At 34.2% G+C, this 21,525-nt stretch overlaps 1 protein-coding gene across 4 annotated transcripts in view; it reads right to left on the reverse strand.

Moving 5' to 3' along the window:
- Positions 1-21,525, reverse strand: part of NBEA (neurobeachin) — a 690,698-nt gene that overhangs the window by 433,913 nt on the left and 235,260 nt on the right. For all 4 annotated transcript variants that reach the window (XM_087436200.1, XM_014791275.2, XM_087436202.1 and 1 more), the window contains 2 exons: positions 18,146-18,314; positions 16,625-16,720 (listed from right to left, as the gene is read on the reverse strand). In XM_087436200.1, coding sequence (XP_087292326.1) covers positions 16,625-16,720; positions 18,146-18,314 — 265 coding nt within the window. The remainder of the gene's footprint in view (positions 1-16,624; positions 16,721-18,145; positions 18,315-21,525) is intronic.

Below are 21,525 nucleotides of genomic sequence, written 5' to 3' on the forward strand. Positions count from 1 at the left end.
ATATTAAGCAAACTAAACCACAGAGTAATTTAAAACATAAAAACGTGTACATAACTAACTTGCATATATTGTTTATATTAAATCCCAAAGTGCCAAATTAAGTTACATAAAAATTAACGTGAACTCCAAAGAGGAAAAATGTCATACATAAAAAGATTTAAAATCATTAGTAAAGCTTATTTTACACAACAAAAGACTGCAATGCATTGAGTAATTATTTGCAATTATTTATACATGATTCAATTTTCTTGTTTGCTACACTAAATGTATGAAAAGAATATAACTTCAGGAATTCACTATTATCAAAGAATATGCCCATAATATACAAAATTAAAATTGAGAAGAAACAAGAACCAAGAATGTACTTCCAATTCATGTTTTGACTATGATGTGTATATCTATTTGAGTTTATCCAACTAGATATGCATTGAGCTCTTAGGATATGCATACTAATGATTTTCATCAAATGTGGGAAGTTTTCAGGCCAATATTTCTTCAAATATTCTTTCTGCCCCTTTCTCTCAACTCTCCTCTGGGACTTCTATCATATGTATGTTGGTTCACTTGTTGGTATCTCAACAGGTCTCTGAGGCTTTCTTACTTTTGTTCATTCTTTTATTCACTCGGTTCTTCAGAGTAGGATAATCGCAATTGACATCTTCAGGTATGCTGATTCTTTCTTCAGTCAGCTCAAATCTTCTGTTGACCCCCTCTAATGAATTTTTCATTTTAGTTATTATAATTCTGAACTCCAGAATTTCTACGTGGTTCTTTTTTATAATATTTCTTTACTGATATTCTCTTTGGTGAAACATCCCCCTCATACTTTTAATTATTATTATTATTTTTTTTTTGTGAGGAAGACCAGCCCTGAGCTAACATCTATTGCCAATCTTCCTCCTTTTCTTCCCTTTTTCTCCCCAAAGCCCCAGTAGATAGTTATATGTCAAAGTTGCACATCCTGCTAGTTGCTATATGTAGGACGCTGCCTCAGCGTCCATATGGCTGGGTGACAAGCGGTGTGTCGGTGCGCGCTCAGGATACGAACCCCGGCCACCAGTAGCAGGGCACGCGCACTTAACCGCTAAGCCACGGGGCCGGCCCCTATACTTTTAATTCTTTATAAAAGACTTCCTTTAATTATTTGAGCATATGTATAATAGCTGGTTTAAGCATTTGTCTAGTAAATCCAACATCAGTGCTTCCTCAGGGGTAGGTTTATTGACTGCTTTTTTCCCCCATGTATTGGTCATACTTTTCTGTTTCTTTGCATGTTTCATACTTCTTTTGTGTTGAAAACTAGACATTTTAAATAATATAATGTGGCAATCCTGGAAATCAGACCCCTCCCATGGGGTTCATTGTTGTTCTGCTTGTTTGTTTATTGACTTTCCTGAACTAGTTCTATAAAATCTATATTCCCTATCACCTGCAGCCACTGAAGTCTCTGCTCAGTTAGCCTAGCAGTCAGCCAATAACCGGACAGAGATTGCCTTAAATGTCTGGAACCAGTAAGTCTTCCACTCTTTGCCAGAGCCTCTGTATGTATGTTGGGGCATGCTTTCAACCCTCCTGCTATTTACAACTCTCCCTTAGCCTTCCTTTTCTGCTTGTACAGGGCTTCAAGGTCAGCCAGAGGTAAGTGATTAGGGACTTCTCAGGTCTTTCCTGGGACTGTACAGTCCCAGGAATATGAATAGCTCCCTCTCTGATCTCCCTTTTAAGATTTTTGGTAAGGCTCTTGTTTGCGCTAACTAGTATTGCCACCTCAGGCCATTGCAATGTTAAAAAAAAATGCTGCTGATTATTTTGACAAACATCTTGGAAATAGGGCTTTTCTAACCAAGTAAGCTCTGATCAAGTTAAATTATGACAAGCCCTGTGAATGAAGCTTTACCAGGGAGCTGCCAGACAGGTCAAATAGCGACAATGGTCTAGGATGGGACTTTCTAAAAACTCCAAGCCTAGTCGGCCTCCTTCCAGTGGCTGCTAGGCTGCTGTTGTTCACAGCTACCACAGTTGCCTGGCTGCTGGTTTTCAAGGCTACAGAGCTGGGGAGAGGTAGACGGCAATCGGGAAACTTAAATCACCACAAAGCTTGCTGTTCTCATGAAGATTCTGCAGTTTTTCTTGAATTAACACTCTTTGGATTGTTGCAAGCCTTTGATTACTTTCCAGAGAAGTGAAAAATTTGATTTCAATAAGTTTTGTCAGTGTTTTCATTGCTTTTTTGGAGAAGCAGTTTTTTGGAGGTCCTTACTCTATTCTTCCAAAGGTCCGCCCTCTTAAGTGATGTTTAAAATGCAAATTCTAGTATAGTTCCAATTTGTACATTTTAAATAAAATATCAATTATAAATTATAAAATTATAAAATATAAAATATTCATATATACATATTTTGCTTTTCTCTTGGCCTAGCCTGCGTTTGTACTCTTTTTCTTCTCAAAGGAAAAAAAACACTCTTCCTATTGAAATACATCATGCATTTCTGTAATGTAATGGAGGAAATCATTAACACTAATAATAAAATGCCAACATATATGCCTAAAACTCTTCTTACATTGCAGAAAAACAAAAACAACCAAATATGGTATAACTTTGTTAATATCAATTAGATAAGCCACAATTTGCACATTACATATGGTTAAGAGTTCAGCCTTTGAAATTAAGACTGTTTGACTTTCAATCAAGACTTATTTACCACTTATTAGCTCTGTGATGTAGGATGAGTCATTTAACTTTTCTCAGCCTCATCCTCTTATCTGTAATAATAATAGTACATACATTATAGAACTGTTGTGATGATTAAAGAACATAATTCACGAATAGTGCCTAGCATAAAGTCAGCCCCCCCATAAAGTTTTGTACCTGCTGGTGTCATTATCAATTGTACTGTTACCATAATCACCATCATCATCATCATCATATTCTATAAGAAAATACTCAGCCCAACCACTCTATCAGTTATTCTCTCTCCTCATCTTCAATTTCTGTCTCTCTTCTTAGCTCTGGTCCCTTTTTCTGTAGACCAATAACTCCTAAAGAACAACCTCTCACCCACACCTCCCCTTGTATCTCTAAAACTTAAGCTAATTTGGGTAGCTCTCCTTCCTTTCTAAAGGGAATATGTCATAATGAAAAGGTCATGGGAATGTAATCAAATTGATCAAAGTTCCAATTCTGGCTTCATAACTTACTAGTTTTCCACATTACCTTGGACAAATTAGTTATGCTTTCAAGTTGCAAGAACTGCACTTTACAAATGTAGATCTTAAGTATGCTGTGAGGATTAACAAACCTCTCAGGCTACCACCTGTAATGTTCTTCCTCGATTGAGCTTTCCAAAGACTTAGAAGATCACAGAATCTCAAAATTAATATATTTAGATACCTGTTTCCTCCCCCAGGTTAAGGAAGTTTTCAATCATTATTTCTTCAAATAAGATTTCTGCCCCTTTCTCTTTCTCTTCTCCTTCTGGGAGCCCTATAATGCGAATATTAGTCCGTTTGATGTTGTCCTTTAAGCTATCTTCACTTTTTTTCATTCTTTTTTCTTTTTGCTGCTCTGATTGGATGATTTCCATTGCCCTGTCTTCCAGTTGACTGATCCTTTCTTCTGCTTCATTTAGTCTGCTGTTGGCCCCCTCCAGTGTATTTTTCATTTCAGTTATTGTATTCTTTAGCTCTGTGACTTCTAGTTGGTACTTTCTTATATTTTTCATCTCTTTGTTGAAGTTCTCACTGTGTTTATCCATTCTTCTCCCCAGTTCAATGAGCAACTTTATGACCATTATTTTAGACTCTTTATCAGATAAATTACTTATCTCTGTTCATTAAGGTTTTTTCCTGAGGTTTTAGCTTCTTCTTTCACTTGGAACATATTCCTTCATTTCTTCAATTTGCTTGACTCTCTGTGTTGGTTTACATACAGTAGATGAAACAACCACCTCTCCCAGTCTTGAAGGAGTGGCCTCAAGTAGAAGATGAACCTTGTTAGTCAACCCTGCCCTAGCTCTTTGTTGTCTCAAACCTTTGTGCTTGTCCAAGCAGCCTATTATAGTTTTAATAGCTCCAAGTAGTTGAGGATGTGCCAAGACCTGTCAGTGTCCCTAAGGGAAGGATCTCACCACCTAGATTCAGGCTAATTGAAAGCCAGACCCTCAGACAGCAGCTTTCAAAAGTATGCAAATATATACAGTTCTGTGGGACCACTAGCATAAGACCCCCTGGCCACCAGAGGCAGATGATCTGGAAGTGTCCTTTGGGTGGCAGTCACAAATTTGAGCCTCCATATGAGTGTATAAGCTCTTTTGAGGGAGATACCACCGAGCTGGAGCAAGTCAGTGAGAGAGCGCCAAGACGGCACCCACAGCCTACATTCCTTGAAAGCAGCACCATAGGCCACTAGATGTGTACCAAATCTGAAGCCTGCCTCTCAGGCTGGAACTCCAGGTAAAGCAAAGAGGCCTCCTTCACAGAAAGACTGGAGGGTGTGCCTCAATCGGCTGTCTGAGCAATGCTCTTGGGATGGTAGCCTGCCAAAAACCATCTCTCCAATTGTCACAGTCCCATGGGACCCAGGTATGCAAGCCCCCCTGGCCCCCAGAGCTGGGCAATCAAGGGGCATCCTTTGGGTGGCAGCCACAAAAACCAGGGCACCAGATGTAAATACCAGGGCACCAGATACACATAAAGTTCCCTTCCAGGAGATGCTAGCACTGTGGAGCATGACAGAGAGAGCGTAAAGACAGAACTCACCCTCTAAGGTCTCTAGAAATGATTACAGTCAGCCCCAGACACTTGTTTAATTAGAAGACTGCCCCTCAGGCTGCAGCCATGATGATTACCTAATAGGCCTATTGCACAGAAAGATAGAACTCCCGTGTCTGTTGCCTCTTTCTGTGCCTTGTGTTTAAGAACTCCTTCTCTGTTGGTTACAATCCTGTGGGACCCATGAACATAAGCCCCACTGGCCACCAAAGGCAGGCAGTGAAGAAGCATCCCCTGGTGCCAGCTGCAAAAATCAGGAAACCAGATGTGTGTGGACTAAATTCTCCGATCAAAAGATATCGAGTGGCTGAATGAATAAAAAAACAAGACCCATCTATATGCTACCTACAAGAGACTCACTTTAGATGTGAGGATACACACTGACTGAAAATGAAGGGATGGAAAAAGATATTCCATGCAAATGGAAACCAAAAGAAAGCTGGAGTAGCTATACTTATATTAGACAAAATAGACTTTAAAACAAAGACTGTAATAAGTGACAAAGATGGGCATTACATAATGATAAAGGGGTCAATCGAAAAAGAGGATATAGCATTTATAAATATTTATGCACCAAACATATGAACACCTAAATATATAAAGGAAATACTAACAGACCTAAAGGGAGAAATAGACAGCAATACAATAATAGTAGGGGACTTTAATACCCCACTTACATCAATGGATAGATCATCCACATAGACAATCAATATGGAAACATCAGCCTTAAACAACATATTAGACCAGATGGACTTGATATATCAATATGGAAACATCAGCCTTAAATGACACACTAGACCATATGGACTTGCTATATACAGAATACTTCAACCAAAAGCAACAGAATCCATATTCTTCTCAAGTGCATATGGAACATTTTCCAGGATAGATCATATGTTAGGACACAAAACAAGTCTTAATAAATTTCAGAGGGTTGAAATCATAGCATGCGCCTTTTCTGACCACAATGGTATGAAACTAGAAATTAATTACATGAAGGAAACTGGAAAATTCACAAATATGTGTCAATTAAACAATATGCTATTGAACAACAAATGAGTCAAAGGAGAAATCAAAAGAGAAATAAAAAACATCTTGAAACAAATGAAAATGGAAATATAACATACCAAGTTTGTGGGATGCAGCAAAAGCAGTTCTAAGAGGGAAGTTCATAGCCTCCTTTAAGAAATAAGGGATAAATAAATGCCTCCCTTAAGAAACTAGAAAAGTCTCCAATAAAGAACCTAATTTTACACCTCAAGGAACTAGAAAAAGAAGAACAAACAAAGCCCAAAGTTAGTAGAAGGAAAGAAAGAGCAAAGATCAGAGCAGAAATAAATGAAATAGAGATTAAAAGATAAGAGAGAAGATGAATGAAACTAGGAACTGGTTCTTTGAAAAAATAAACAAAATTGACAAGACTTTAGCTAGACTCACCAAGAAAAAAAGAGTGAGGAGTCAAATATAAAATAAGAAATGAAAGAGGAAATGTTACAACTGATATCACAGAAATACAAATGATAATAAGAGATTACTATGAACAATTACACGCCAACAAATTGGATGATCTGGAAGAAATGGATAAATTCCTAGAAACATATAATCTACCAAGACTGAATCATGATGAAATAGAAAATCCGAATAGATCAATTACTGGTAAGAAGATTAAATCAGTAATAAAAAACCTCCCAACAAACAAAAGTCCAGGGCCAGATGGCTTCACTGGTGAATTCTACCAAACATTCAAAGAAGAATTAACACCAATCCTTCTCAAACTCTTCTGAAAAACAGAATTGGAGGGAACTCTTCCAAACTCAATTAATAAGGCCAGCATTACCCTCATACCAAAACTAGACAAGGACATCACAAGAAAAGAAAATTACAAGCCAATATCCCTGATGAAGATAGATGCAAAAATCCTCAACAAAATATTAGCAAATCAAATTCAGCAATACATTAAAAGGATCATACACCAGGATCAAGTGGGATTTACTCTAGGGATGCAAGAACAGTTCAACATGTGCAAAGTAGTCAATGTGATACACCACATTAACAAAATGAAGGAAAAAAATCATATGATCATCTCAATAGATGCAGAAAAAGCATTTGAAAAAATTCAACATCCATTTATTATAAAAATTCTCAACAGAGATGGTACACAGGCAGTGTATTTCAACATAATAAAGGCCATATATGACAAGTCTACAGCTAACATCATATTCAATGGTGAAAATATGAATGCTTTTCCTCTAAGATCAGGAACAAGACAAGGATGCCCACTCTTGCACCTTTTATTCAACATAGTATTGGAAGTCCTAGCCAGAGCAATTAGGCAAGAAAAAAAATCAAAGGCATCTAAATTGGAAAGGAGGAAGTAAAACTGCCATTCGTGGCAGATGACATGATATTACATATAAAAAACCCTAAAGACTCCATCAAAATGGTTAGAACTAATAAACAAATTCAGTAAACTCGCAGGATACAAAATCAATAGACCAAAATCTGTTGCATTTCTATACATTAATAAGGAACTGTCAGAAAGAGAAATTATGAAAACAATCTCACTTACAATTGCATCAAAAAGAATAAAATACCTAGCAACAAATATAACTAAGGAGGTGAAAGACCTGTAGATTGAAAACTCGAAGACATTAATGAAAGAAACTGAAGACACAAATAAATGGAAAGATATTCTGTGCTCACGGATTGGAAGAATCAATATTGTTAAAACATCATACTATTTAAAGCAATCTACAAATTCAATGCAATCTCTATCAAAATTCCAATGGCATTTTTCACAAAAATAGAACAAATAATCCTAAAATGTATATGAAACCACAAAAGACCCCGAATAGCCAAAGTAAACTTGAGAAAGAAAAACAAAGCTGGAGGCATCATACTCCCTGATTTCAAACCATGTTACAAAGCTATAATAATTAAAACAGTATGGTATTGGCATAAAAACAGACACATAGATCAATGGAACAGCATAGAGAGCCCAGAAATAAACCCACACATATATGGTTTATTAATTTATGACAAAGGAGCCAAGAATATACAATGGGGAAAGGACAGTACCTTAAATAAATGCTGTTGGGAAAAGTAGACAGCCACATGGAAAAGAATAAAATTTGACTACTATCTTGTACCATAAACAAAAATTAACTCAAAATGGATTCAAGACTTGAACATAAGACCTGAGACCATAAAACTCCTAGGAGAAAATATAAGCAGTGAGCTCCTTGACATAGGTCTTGGCAATGATTTGTGTGTGTGTGTGTGGAGGAAGATCAGCTCTGATCTAACATCCATGCCAATCCTCCTCTTTTTTGCTGCGGAAGACTGGCCCTGAGCTAATATCTGTGCCAATCTTCCTCCGCTTTATGTGGGACGCCGCCACAGCATTGCCTGACAAGCAGTGCGTCGGTGTGCGCCCGGGATCCGAACCCGGGCCGCCAGCAGCAGAGAGTGTACACTTAACTGCTATGCCACGGGGCCAGCCCCAGCAATGATTTTTTGAATTTGACACCAAAAGCAAAAGCAACCAAAGTAAAAATAAACAAGTGGGACTACAACAAAGTAAAAAGCTTCTCCATAGCTAAGGAAACCATCAACAAAATAAGAAGGCAACCTACTAAATGGGAAAAAATATTTGCAAATCATATATCTGATAAAGGGTTAATATTCAAGACATATAAAGAACTCATGCAACTCAATAGCAAAAAAATAATCCAATTAAAAAATTTGGTACGTGTGTGGTGATGGGTTGTAATTAGTATTTTGGTGGTGAACATGATGTAATCTATGCAGAAATAGAAGTATAATGATGTACACCTGAAATTTTTACAACGTTATAAACCAATGTTACTGCAATAAACAAAAAATTAAAAAAAAAAAATGAGCATAAGATCTGAGTAGACATTTTTCCAAAGAAGACATACAGATGGCCAACAGGTACATGAAAAGATGCTCAATATCATTAATCATCAGGGAAATGTAAATGAAAACCACAATGAGATATCACCTCACACCTGTTAAAATGGCTATTATCAAAAAGACAAGAAATAACAAGTGTTGGAGAGGATGTGAAGAAAAGGGAACCCTTGTGCACTGTTTGTAGGACTGTAAATTGGTGCTGCCACTTTGGAAAACAGTATGGAGGTTCCTCAAAATAAAACTACCATATGATCTAGCAATTCCACTTCTGGGTATTTATCTGAAGCAAACACTAATTTAAAGATATGGAAACAACTTAAGTGTCCACTGATGGATGAACAGATAAAGAAATGGTGGTGTATATATATATACAATGGAATGTACTTCAGCCATAAAAAAGAATGAAATGTTGCCATTTGTGACAATATGGATTTGTAACAATAAGGACATAATGTCCTTGAGGACATTATGCTAAGTGAAATAAGTCAGACAGAAAATACAGGTACTATATGATCTCTCTTATATATGGAATCTAAAATAAAATAAAAACAGAAAGCAAGCTTGTAGATACAGAGAACAGACTGCCAGAGGAACGGGCTAGAGGGTGGGAGAAATGGGTGATGAGGGTCAAAAGGTAAAAAGAAAAAATAAATTAACACATCTAAGATGGAAGTCTTTATCATTCTCTCTGACTTTATCTACCTCCATTCCTGTTTTTGATCAATGGCCATTTTATCATCTCAGACCAGATAGCCAGGTATTATCTTTGAAAACTTTGCATACCCTCATGCCCCACATCCAATCAATTACCATATCCTGTCAATTTTACCTCCAAAGTATGCCTGTAATTTATCTTCCTCTTCGATCTCCACTGCCACCACACCTTAGTCCTATGCAATAGCATCTCTTACCCAGAAAGCAGCAGCCTCCAATTGGTTCATCCAGTTGCCCTTGATGCCCCTCTAATCTATTCCCTCACTGTACCAAGAATAGTCTTTTAAAATTGTAAACCATACTATGATACTTATAGTAGGCAGAATGCCCCCCCAAAGATGTCCACATACTAATTCCCATAACCTGTGAATGTTACCTTACATGGCAAAAAGAACATTAAATGTAAGGGCTTTGAGAAGAGATTATCCTGGATTATCCAGGTGGGCTCAATCTGATTTAGGAGTCCTTAAAAGCAGAAAACCCTTCTGAGCTGCGTTCAGAGGAAGATGTGACTGCAGAAGAACAATCTGAGAGATGCACTGTTCCTGGTTTTAAAGAAGGAGGAAGAAGGAGGAAGGCCAGGAGCCAAGGAACATGGGTGGCCTCTAGAAGCTGGAAAAGGCGATGAAAAGGACTTCTCCTGAAGAGCCTCCAGAAAGGAATGCAGCCTTGATGATGCCTTGATTTTAGCCTGGTGAAATCCATGCTAGACTTCTGATTACAGAACTGTCAGATAATAAATTTGTGTTGTTTTAAGACAATAAGTCTGTGATAATTTGTTATGGCAGCAGTAGAAAACTAATACAATACTCCTCTGCTTAGTTTAAAACCCCTACCCTTAATATAGTTTACAGGCTCTACACGATTTGGTTCTTGCCTACATATCTAAACTCATATAATGATTCTCTTTCTCTTGATTCTTATGTTTCACCTACACAGGTTCCCAAAATAATCCAAATAATTTTTCTGAACATGTGGCTACCTTTTCAGGAATGTGATTCCACTGTCCCCATACTTTTTCCCAAATTAACTGAATTAATCCTTTGGTTCCCAGCATAAATGTCACTTCGATGAGAGGTCTTTGCCAACCTCCAAATTAAATTAGGTCTCTTCTTTTGTAATTTCTCATAATAATCTGTAATTTTATTTCTTAGACTGCAACATAACTTGCAATTATATATTTAAGTGTGTGGTTTCTAAAATTGTATCTTCCTCACTAAAATGTTAGCTGCATAAGGATAGGGACTTTTTGCTTACTATTATATATCCCTAGTACTTAGGATGTAATAGGAAACCATTCATTTATTCAGCAAATATATAATAAAGAAATCATAGACTAAATTGAAAGAAAGGTTAAACTAGAAGATGAAAGAAAGAAAAAAAGAGGGGAGGGGGGTTTTTGTTGGTACCTTTACGAACATTGAAAACAGACATTTACTTTAAAGGGTTGAAATTTTTAAAAAATGTTTGTTAGGAATAACTGGGTATGATTTTCACCTGTAAATAACTGAAGTAGATAATATATTCAACATCAGTAGCCAATAAGAATTCTACAAATATTATATTAATGACAGTGTACTTGTAAAATAAATTATAATGCATCCACATCATGGATTACTATGGATCCATTAAAAATAATTGCAAAAGCAAGAGAAAATAACAAATTTGCAATATTGAAAACCTTAGTGTTGATTATATGAAGATAAAACTTATTTAATAAGTATTAATTTTATTTCTAAGTATGCTATAAATAAAAACTGAGTGGTAAAAATATTTGTATATAAATTATTGGCATGTCCTTAATTGTTTCCTTAAGATTCAATTCTAAAAGTAAAATTACTAGATCAAGGGCTATGGATATTTTCATGCTATCCATACTTAAAAGTTTACACACTTTATTATGTAAAGTGCACATATTTACATTCTCATCCTTCAAAATTTTGCCCCATTTCCAAATTATGGTACATCTTTCTTTCAATATAAGTTTGATTACTAGATTTAAGTAAATTGTCCTTATTTGTACTGTACATTTTCTTTTCTTAGCTATCTGGTATTTTCCAAATTTTTCCATTACTGTAGTATATTCTTTTAATTGACCTGTAAGAGGTCTTTATTCATTAAGGCTATTAACTTTTATCATATAAGTGTAAATTTTTTCCTGTTAGCATTTGTCTTTTAATTTTGTTAATATATTTAGACATGTAGATATATAAAACTTTAATTTAGTCATATCCTTTTCTTTACAACTTCAGCCTTTGATGTTATGATTTAAAACATCTTTTCTTATGTTATAAAATAGTAATCTTAATGTTCTTGAATTATGTTCATTTTCACCTTTAAATTTTAATACATGTGGAATTTATGTGGCATAATATATAAGGATATAAATTAATTTTTCTCAAATGGATATTCCATTTGGTAATCCCAATACCATTTGCAAAATGATACTTCCTCTTCCATTTGATTAGAAAAGTGATATTTATAATATATGAAATGATCATACAAATTCGTCTATTTATAGATTGTTTATGCCATGTATCTATTCTTGAACCAGTACTACATTATCTTAATTATTTTATTTTGTGTTAATTCTTCTCCCTGATAATAAATTGTTTGAAGAAAACTAATATAACATATTTGTTTATAAGTTTACCTAAATATTAACTTTCTTCTTATTAAACCTAAAGTGAAATAATTAACATAGAGCTTCTACAGCTTCTAGGACAAGTTATTAATAAAAGTTTCTTGTCTCTATCTTTAGCACGTTTATTAACGAAATACATTTTATGGCTACCATCAATACTCGGCTTTCTAAAAAACTGTTTAGCTTTCTCACTGGCTTACTCATTTACCTAACAAATATTTACTGTATTTACTTCCAGGTGCCACACTAGGTGTCAGGGACTACCCTCTTGAAGTACACATTCTAATAAACAACAAATAAATAAATTGTATAAGTGCAAGAAGGCAAATAAAGAGCATGCTATGATAGAGAATAGGGTGGTTGTGGTGAGGAAGCTACTCAGCTACACTAGTCAGGAATGCCTCTGTGAGGAGGTGACCTTTAAGCAGACACCTGAAGGATGAGTATGCACCAGTCATGCAAAAAATAGCAAGAAGAGAGAACCAAACACCAGGAACAAAACACAAAGACTATGAGTCAGAAAAGCACTTGGCTACTAAAAGGTAGTTTGATTGTAGCATAGTGAGCAAATGGAAGAATAACATGAGATAAATTTGGAAAGGGGGTCAGCAGTCAGATTATCCAGGCCCGTGTGATATTTTACTCTAAATGCTATTAGAAAATTTTAAGTCAAAAAGGGACATAAACTCATTCGTATTTTTAAAACAAACTGCAGCAAAACTGTGAAAAATAAATAAAGGTCAGTAAGAGAAGAGGTGAGGAAATCACTCTGGAGGCAACTGTAGTAACCCAGGAAAATCAGAACTAGAGTCATCTTGCCACTGGAAGTTAAGACATTTTAACTTTGTCCCCAAAATTACACGAAGCCTTTATAAATTTTTAGAAGGAAAAATTACATTTGTTATATATTATAAAATATTATATGAATGTATTATATTAAATGTAAATTATATTTCATTATATTACTCTATTATATTATATATTAATGTTATTTTAAAAATTCTCTTCAGAAATAGACTAAATGAATAGAGACAAGAAGTCCAATGAAGAAACTCTAAGAAGGGATAAGACTTTGAATTGAAGGGACTATCAAAGATAAAACAGAAGAGAGACGTCAGAGTACTAGTCGAGAATTTTTAAAAAGGCTCGATAGGGCCGGCCCTGTGGCTTGGTGGTTAAGTGCGCGCGATGCGATGCTGGCGGCCCGGGTTTGGATCCCGGGTGCGCATCGAGGCACCACTTCTCCGTTCATCCTGAGGCCGAGTCCCACATGCAGCAACTAGAAGGATGTGCAGCTACGACACACAACTATCCACTGGGGCTTTGGGGGGAAAAAATAAAATAAATAAAATCTTTAAAAAAAAAAAAAAAAAAAAGGCTCGATAATGAGCTAAAAGAAGAAAATAAAGTGTGAAGAAATTGAAGAGCAGTCCAGAGCAGCGCTCCTCAAACTATGTGTGAAAATTTACCTTTTCTTTTTAATCCATCATCAAATGACATCTTTGGAAAATGAATTAAAAATAAGTTATTGAGAAAACAAAAATTTTTAATAGTACACAAAATATAAGCATAAATATTTTTATTATTTGACTCCATAGACATATAATTAAATTTCAATAAATAAAATCAGAACAAAGATAACATTGGGAAAAATAAAATAATTACAAAAACTGTCCATGTTTACTGAAGTGTGCGTATAGGTGATCAATATAGACAAATGCTGTTATACATGTGACTTTTTTTCACTACACATTATAACCAAACAAAAAGTTTTAAGCAAAGAGTGATTTCCCCAAAGAAATGCCTATATAAACATTTTGAACAAACATTGGGAATATAAATATTTAAGGTTTATAATGTGACAAAGCTTTTTGCTTGTTAACTTATCTAATCTAAGTTGAACTGATAATAATGCTAACTCACAGGAATAACATATAGCTAACCTGTTTTTGTTTTATTTTAATAACAGGCAGAATGGAGAAAGCAGTGTCACAGCGGTATGCTGATGGAATGAAAACTCAGAAGGCTCAGAATATTCATTTTAAACTTTTATCTAAAATGCAAATAGAAATGCTCTATCTTCAAAATATACCCTCAATGTTCAAATTACCAGTTCCAGTAATTTATCCTGTATGGTTATAATCAAATATAAATTATATTTCAATGAAAGAAATGGATTCCAATTCCATGAATTTCTTTTTGGGGGAGGGAGGCGAGGAAGATTGGCTCTGAGCTAACATTCGTGCCCATCTTCCTTTATTTTTGTATGTGGGATGCCTCCACAGCATGGGTTAACAAGTGGTGTGTAGGTCTACACCCGGGATCCGAAACCACGGACCCCGGGCTGCCAAAGCAGAGTGCATGAACTTAACCACTACGTCACCAGGCCGGCCCCTATGAATTTCTTTTAATGAAAATAAAACACAAAACGCTCTACCAAATACATAAGATGACAGGAGATAACTTTATAAGAATGAACAAAATTAAGATCATTCTTAAAGATCAAGATACTTCTGTGATAATTATTACTAAACTATGAAACATATCATAGAAACTGTGTGCTTCAAAGATTCTTTTATTTTTGTCCTTTGATCTTTTCTGCCACTCAAAAAAAATGTTGCAATCCTTCCCTTTTTGGAAGTACTGAGTTCATTAAAAATATTTTACATGTCTGACAAAGAAGCCAGTCCTAGCTGTCTTTAAGTAGTGGAATCAAACTGGTTTCCTATCCTGTAAAAACACTAAGAGTTGACTGTGTAGTTCTGACATCATCAACAGAACTCTTCCTCTCAATAACCACTGCATCACAGCATGCAATGACAGTTACTTACGATTAGCTTCCATATTTATCACATAATAAAAAGAATAATAGCAAATTTACCACATCAGCTTTAAAGTAATTCAAAATTTTATTATACCTCTAAAACAACTGTGCAGTTCAGCTAAAATTATTTTCATAACAAACCTGTCTTGATAAAGAAAGCAGTGCATTGATATTCTGATGCAGGCTCCTTAATCTCCAGACTATTTTCCAGACACTACAACTAAGCCTTTGGAACATACTTCTACACAAAAAAAACTCTAGATGACATTTAATCTAAGCTAAAATAATCCTTCTTAGTTCATACAGTTTAGAGCTAGATGTGTTTGTATGCAATAAAGCTGAAAAGAAAGAATTTCTCCTTCATTTCATCATGATAGTCAAATGTTGCACATTAAAATTATCTGTGCATTCAAGTTGTAACAAAAAATACTTTGCTGCTTTATTTGTTCTGTAAGTTGGTCTTCCATATCACTAGCCAGCGTATGGAGTACATTGAACTATGGCATCATGTGAAACTCAGGGTCCTCTCCAAATTCATCCAGTTTTCGGCAGAATTCAGTTCCTTGTTGTGGTAAGCTAAAGTCCCCCACTTTCTTGCTGACTGCCAGCTGGGTAGTGCTCTCAGCTCCTAAAAGGTGATCTCAGCTCTTCGTCTTATGGTCACTTCCATTTCAGCGATGCAGAACTTCCTTCATGTCAAACCCTTCTCACACTTCGAGTTTCTCTGACTTCGTGTTCTGCAACCAGCAAGAGAAAACTCTATGCCTTTACAGGGCTCATGTGAGTAGCTCAGGGCCACCTGGATAATCACCTTTTCTTAAAAGCAATTGTGCTATAACATAACCTAGTCACAGGAGTAAAATCCATCATATTCACTGTCACAGGAATTATGCAAGGTGTGTACACGGAAGAATCTTGGAGGTGTGTGCAGAATTCGGCCTAGCACAATCCTTTGTTCTGCAGAGATTCATCTGATTTTAATCTTACCCAGAGACATCATTTCGGCTACTTTATGTTTCATCTCTAAAACTTCTAATTGGTTCCTTTCAAAAAAATCTTCCATTTTTCTCCTCATTATGTTCATTTTTTCTTTTAAATTGAAAAACATCTACTTACAACAGCTGTTTGAATGTCCTTATCTGTTAATTCCATCATCCTTGTCCTTTCCGAATCTGTTTCTACTGACTGATTTTTTTCTCTTGCTTATGCATCACGTTTTCCTGCTTCTTTGCATGTTTAGTAATTTTTTATTGGATGCTTAACATTGGATTGATTTTACATCGTTTGGTGAAGAATTTTTTGTTTTCCTTTAAAGAGAGCTGGAACTTTGTTCTGACAGAAAGTTAAGTAACTTATAGGTCAGTCTGACGCTTTCAAGGCTTATTTTTAAGCTTTTTTCTTGTGAGTCTAGAGTAGCCTTCATTTTAGGGCTAATTTAGTCCCACTACTAAGGTGTGGCTCTCTTGCAATCTCTAGTGGATGCCACCACTGTGCATATTATTACACATATAATTTGGTACCCTTAATTTGCATATGATACTTGAAGAAATGTAGTGGAATATAAATACAAAACCTATATTTTGCTCTCAGTATCCAGGTATAAATACAACATATCATATCCCCATGAAACCTGAGGTGTATACTTGTTTATGAATAATTACATTATGGATATTTATTGTATAACAATTGATGAAATAAGAATACCCAAACAGGGCAGGAGATGAGGTCAATATTACCTTTGTAAAATGAGTGGGCAAAGCTCTGCTCAGGAATTAACTTGGCAAGGAATCCATGGTTCAAACTTGGATGAGGGATAGATGGTATGACCACAACTGTGGAGAAAATCATGGAATCAAATTTGAGCCAGCATGTAACAACCTGCAACACGGTCCACTGAAGATCCATGACAATTCTATATTACTGCAACATGCAAACAGTACTAGCAATAAAGACTGCATCTCTGGGGGAAGGAAAGAGGTTATGTATTAAGAGAAAGGAAATAATATACTTAAGTAGAGTAATTTTAGCAACATACATAGAGACAAACACACAAGAAAATCAAAGCTGGAAGGTTCGATAAAATATTGCTCATTTTATACATATATGACTGATATGAATGCATTAAAAATGAAAATATAGTCACTGTTTTAAATGGTCAAAAGACATAAACTGGAATGGTAGGATAATGTTTAATTTGAAGAATAAAGTTAAAAGTAAAAGTATACTATAATGAAATATCATGTTTATGTGTTCAAAGTAAACACAGCATGCAACAGCAAAGTATTATAGCTAACACACAATCCATATTTCCACAACAGCAATGAAAGGTAAATGAGATACAATATGCTCATGGAAGACAAGATGCAGAGATTTGACCACTAATTTCTATTCACTTTTTAAAATATCCATTTTATTTATATATCATATGCATTCACTTAGGAGAGACAATTTCAACTACAAATTAATCCAGTAGTAAACAAAATAACCACTGGGTTACCAAGGTTACATTGCAACTAACAGAGAAACAACCTTGATATAAACACTTGGAAGTAAATGCAATTGATAGAGGTGCCTCATGATATTAAAATATTAGTTGCCAGAAAATGAGCTTATCATTTTCAAGCAGAGTAGACAAAGCTGATAATGCAAGAACTCCTACAACATGAGAATGTTCTCTAGATAAGAAAGACAATATGACTCAAGATGGTTCATTCTCCATAAGTCTTTGATTTCAGTTGAAGCAACTTTGGTATAAGGTTTAAAATGTATATTTGCTTACTATGAATCTCTGATAGAATATTTAGATGCCAAAATAACTGTACACAGCAAAAGAAAGAAAGAGAGAGAGAGAGAGAGGAATACTATGGACTTGGCTATAAATATTTATATTTTGGCTTATTCTTGGTCTTGAACTACTTTACAAGGATCTCCTACTTTCATGTTTATAAAGGTTAAAAGTAATACATTTGAAATATATGAGTTACTTGCATATTAAATAGTAGTATAAATGATTTGTATTAATAAATGAAAAACATTAAAACCAAACTGCACTGATAAAATGAGAATATAGCAATTACCATGGAAATATCATTCACACATTTTTGTGGAATTAAAGAATATTAAATTAGCATTTATATACCACCTATTTATAATTATTTGAGGTGATTATGAATAGGACCAGTTTAAATCTTAATGTAAAAATGAAGTAAAAAGGAGATAAATGATGAAATTCAAATAATTTTAAAAATATTAAGTACCTGTACTTGTTGGCGAATTTATTTCTTGTCTGATGTTTCTACCTGGTTGGCTTCCAGTTCTTGCAGTCTCTCGCTGGGGTTCTAATATGTCACGATACTTGGAAACCATCAGAACCGAAATGAAGTAAACAACAGCTAGAGCTAAGAACTGTGCCTGCTTGCTATCATCCTGTATAAAACAAAAAGGCAGTTTTGATAGTCAAAATTTTTAATGTCTAAGTTCTTAGAGTACAAGAAACTATTCCTATTTCATTTTCTTTATGGAGGCAAAATATGACATTTAACTTTTACTAAAACTTGCTAAGTATGTATTGTTATTTACTAAATATCATTTAAGTATAAATACAGAACTCCAGGAATATATCATCTGAGTTATAGGTTGAAATGAAATTTTAAAAAAATGAGGTGCTAAAATTTTGCTGAATATGCCACAAAATTTTATTTTCTTTTTCACCATTATTATCCATTACTTCCATAAAAACAGAATATGTATATTTATAAAATATGCAGAAGGCACAAAGTTGAAAAGAACAATTTAATGTCTGGATTAAAAAATTCAAGAGTTTCAAATGTTACAACTGAAAAAAGTTAATAAAATAAAATATGTATTACAATTGGAATACACACACAATTCTAACATACTACTTAAGCAGGAGACTATATGAGTACAAATTAGCGGAGATATAAACAATGGGGAGCATAATACATAAATTTTATACAAGCTCAATATGAACTAGAAGTGTGATATGGTAGCTCAAGAAAAAGTTAATGCAATATTTCACTGCATAAAGAGATAAAAAGAAGTAACAGTCCCACTATCCTCCATTGAAAAATGACTTCTAAAAGACTGCCAATATTTGAGGCTCCTAATTTCAAAAGCTCAATGACAAAATTGAGTTTTTCCAGAGGAGAGCAGCAAAGTGGTAAAAGGTCTGATAAAGATCGGCCAAATTAGGATACAGAGATAATAGTTTTAAAAAAGGAGAATGCAGTCTAGTAGAGAAGATAACTTTATAATATGTATGCTTTATAAAAATATAAAGGGTTGCATACAACCTTGAGAGCTCTATCCAAAAAGCCTACATAAACATCTTACAGGAAAAAACTGTTAATAAGGCAAATTTATACGACCTCCAATACCACTTCTAAATTAAACTATGTCTAAGGAATCAAATGTAAATGGTTATAAAGCCTTTTTTCTAAAAGCTAGGTAAAGGTGATACTTCAAATCGAAACTGCAAGTAATTACTGCGGCCCATAGATAACAGGTAAAAACAGTATGATAGAAATAAGGAAAATGAATATGCATTGAAGTCTAAAAACTCCATTAGCAGGCACTTTATATGCATTACTTCATTTAGGCACAATGTGAACAAGATTCAGAATTTTTGTGCATTTGTCAGAAAAGAAAGCAAATGAGAAATATTTACTGATGATTTAATATTGTGAAACAGAATTAGTACAGCGAATGTAGAACATGACCAAAATAGATTAAATTTGTTCTGAAATACTATGAATTTAGTATTTCATACTCTGTGAATGACAGACAGCTTTTCTAGAGATATAGTTTCTTATGAAGTATTTGAAATGCATACTCCTTGCATTACAATTAATGTCTAAATTTCAGAGAGTCTGTGTGCATGTGTACATGTGTAGTCTTACTAAGAAAATTATATACTTAAAAAGTAACACAGCTGAGAAAGACTGGAGGAAAAAGAAACAGATTTCCACCCCCAGGTTACATTCTATCAGTTATTTAATCGGTAGATATATCTGTGTGTGTATGTATATATTATAATATGTATATAATATAAATACATATATATTATACACACACAGATATATATATTACACATTATATATATAATGTACATATACCTTTCCTTAAAAACCAAATTTTTGATCCCATTTGTTTTTGAAATTAAGGCAACTAAAAATGACTATTGGTTCATAAAAATTTAAAAAATCATGTTAAATGTTTACAATTGAATCTAAAATCATGTTAAATGTTTACAATTGAATCTAAAATCTAAAATATATCAATTGTACAACACTTCCAAATTTCAGAGATTATTTAAAAATAAAAAAAAACTGTGTCTTAGAATCTATGAAACATGGTGATGAAAAAAAGAATGCTTTGGAAAGATCTACCTTGGAATTCTGACTGTACCTCATACTAGCTTTGTGATCTTAATGTTTCTGACTCTTAACTTTCTCTTAATCTGTAACTGGAAGCTTAGGATAATACATTTTACGTGTCTGATACACAGTATAAACCCAGTCAACACAAGTTACGTGACCTTGATGATGGTTGGAAAGTACACCAGGGTACACTTAATTCCCTTCGTTCAGGAAGAAAGCTAAGCACCACTGCTGGGTTATCCAACATCTTTACAAAATATCTACGAATCTTAGAAAAATTATCATAACCTACCATAGTAACCTACTGCAGAATTTACTAACAATTTAAACACAATGTCACACTTAACATAAACCCCTTCTATGTTATTTTTGAATGCGCCTCTTGGAGATGAAGATATGCTCCATGTTTTAATCATGCTTCATTTAAACATTCTTTCCACAACACATTTTTTCAGGATGAGTAATTCCCATTTCTAAATGGCTAAATTCTGAGTAAGTCATTTTTTTTTTTTGAAGTCTAGATTAGAGTCCAGATTATGGTGAGATTCTTACATCAGAGTTTTTACACTATCATGTATTTTATCTCCCGTTTTTTGAAAATTCTTTTATTATTTAATTACAAAAACAATACAGGTTCATTATAGAAAACTTGAAAAATACAAGAAAGTATAAAAGGATAAAGCACAAAATAAAAACTGTTTACCTAGAGATAATCATTGGTAGCATTTTTCTATTCTTTTTTTTAATAAAGATGCACATGTGCATGGCATGTACATACACTCGGCACACAAATGTAATATTTGTATAATACAAGACTTTTGTATACCGCTGCTTTCCCTTAAAATTTATCATGAGTATTTTTCCCACATCACTAAATTTCCCTCAAAAATATAACTTTAATGGCTGCATAGTTTCCCACTGAATGAACATATTATGATTTATTAAGTTGAAAATCTACTGTTGGACATTTATAAGGTTGCCAATTTCCCTGTTGACATCTATGATGAGCATATGAGATTAAATAACTTTGAGTAGAACCACTGGATCATAGGGCATCAACATTTGTAAGAGTCTTAACACATATTAGTAAAGAGATATTCAAAAAGTTTATCCAATTTACACTCCTACCAGTGGTATATGACAGAATATATTTCAATGCACCTTTGCAATGCTAGCTATTATTATTTTAAAATTTTAGTTTATTTAATAGCAAAAATATTTCATTGCTGTTTTAATTT

Source organism: Ceratotherium simum, chromosome 10 (genome assembly GCF_057802395.1).
Source record: "Ceratotherium simum simum isolate JZ-2026a chromosome 10, ASM5780239v1, whole genome shotgun sequence".
Classification (NCBI taxonomy): domain Eukaryota; kingdom Metazoa; phylum Chordata; class Mammalia; order Perissodactyla; family Rhinocerotidae; genus Ceratotherium; species Ceratotherium simum.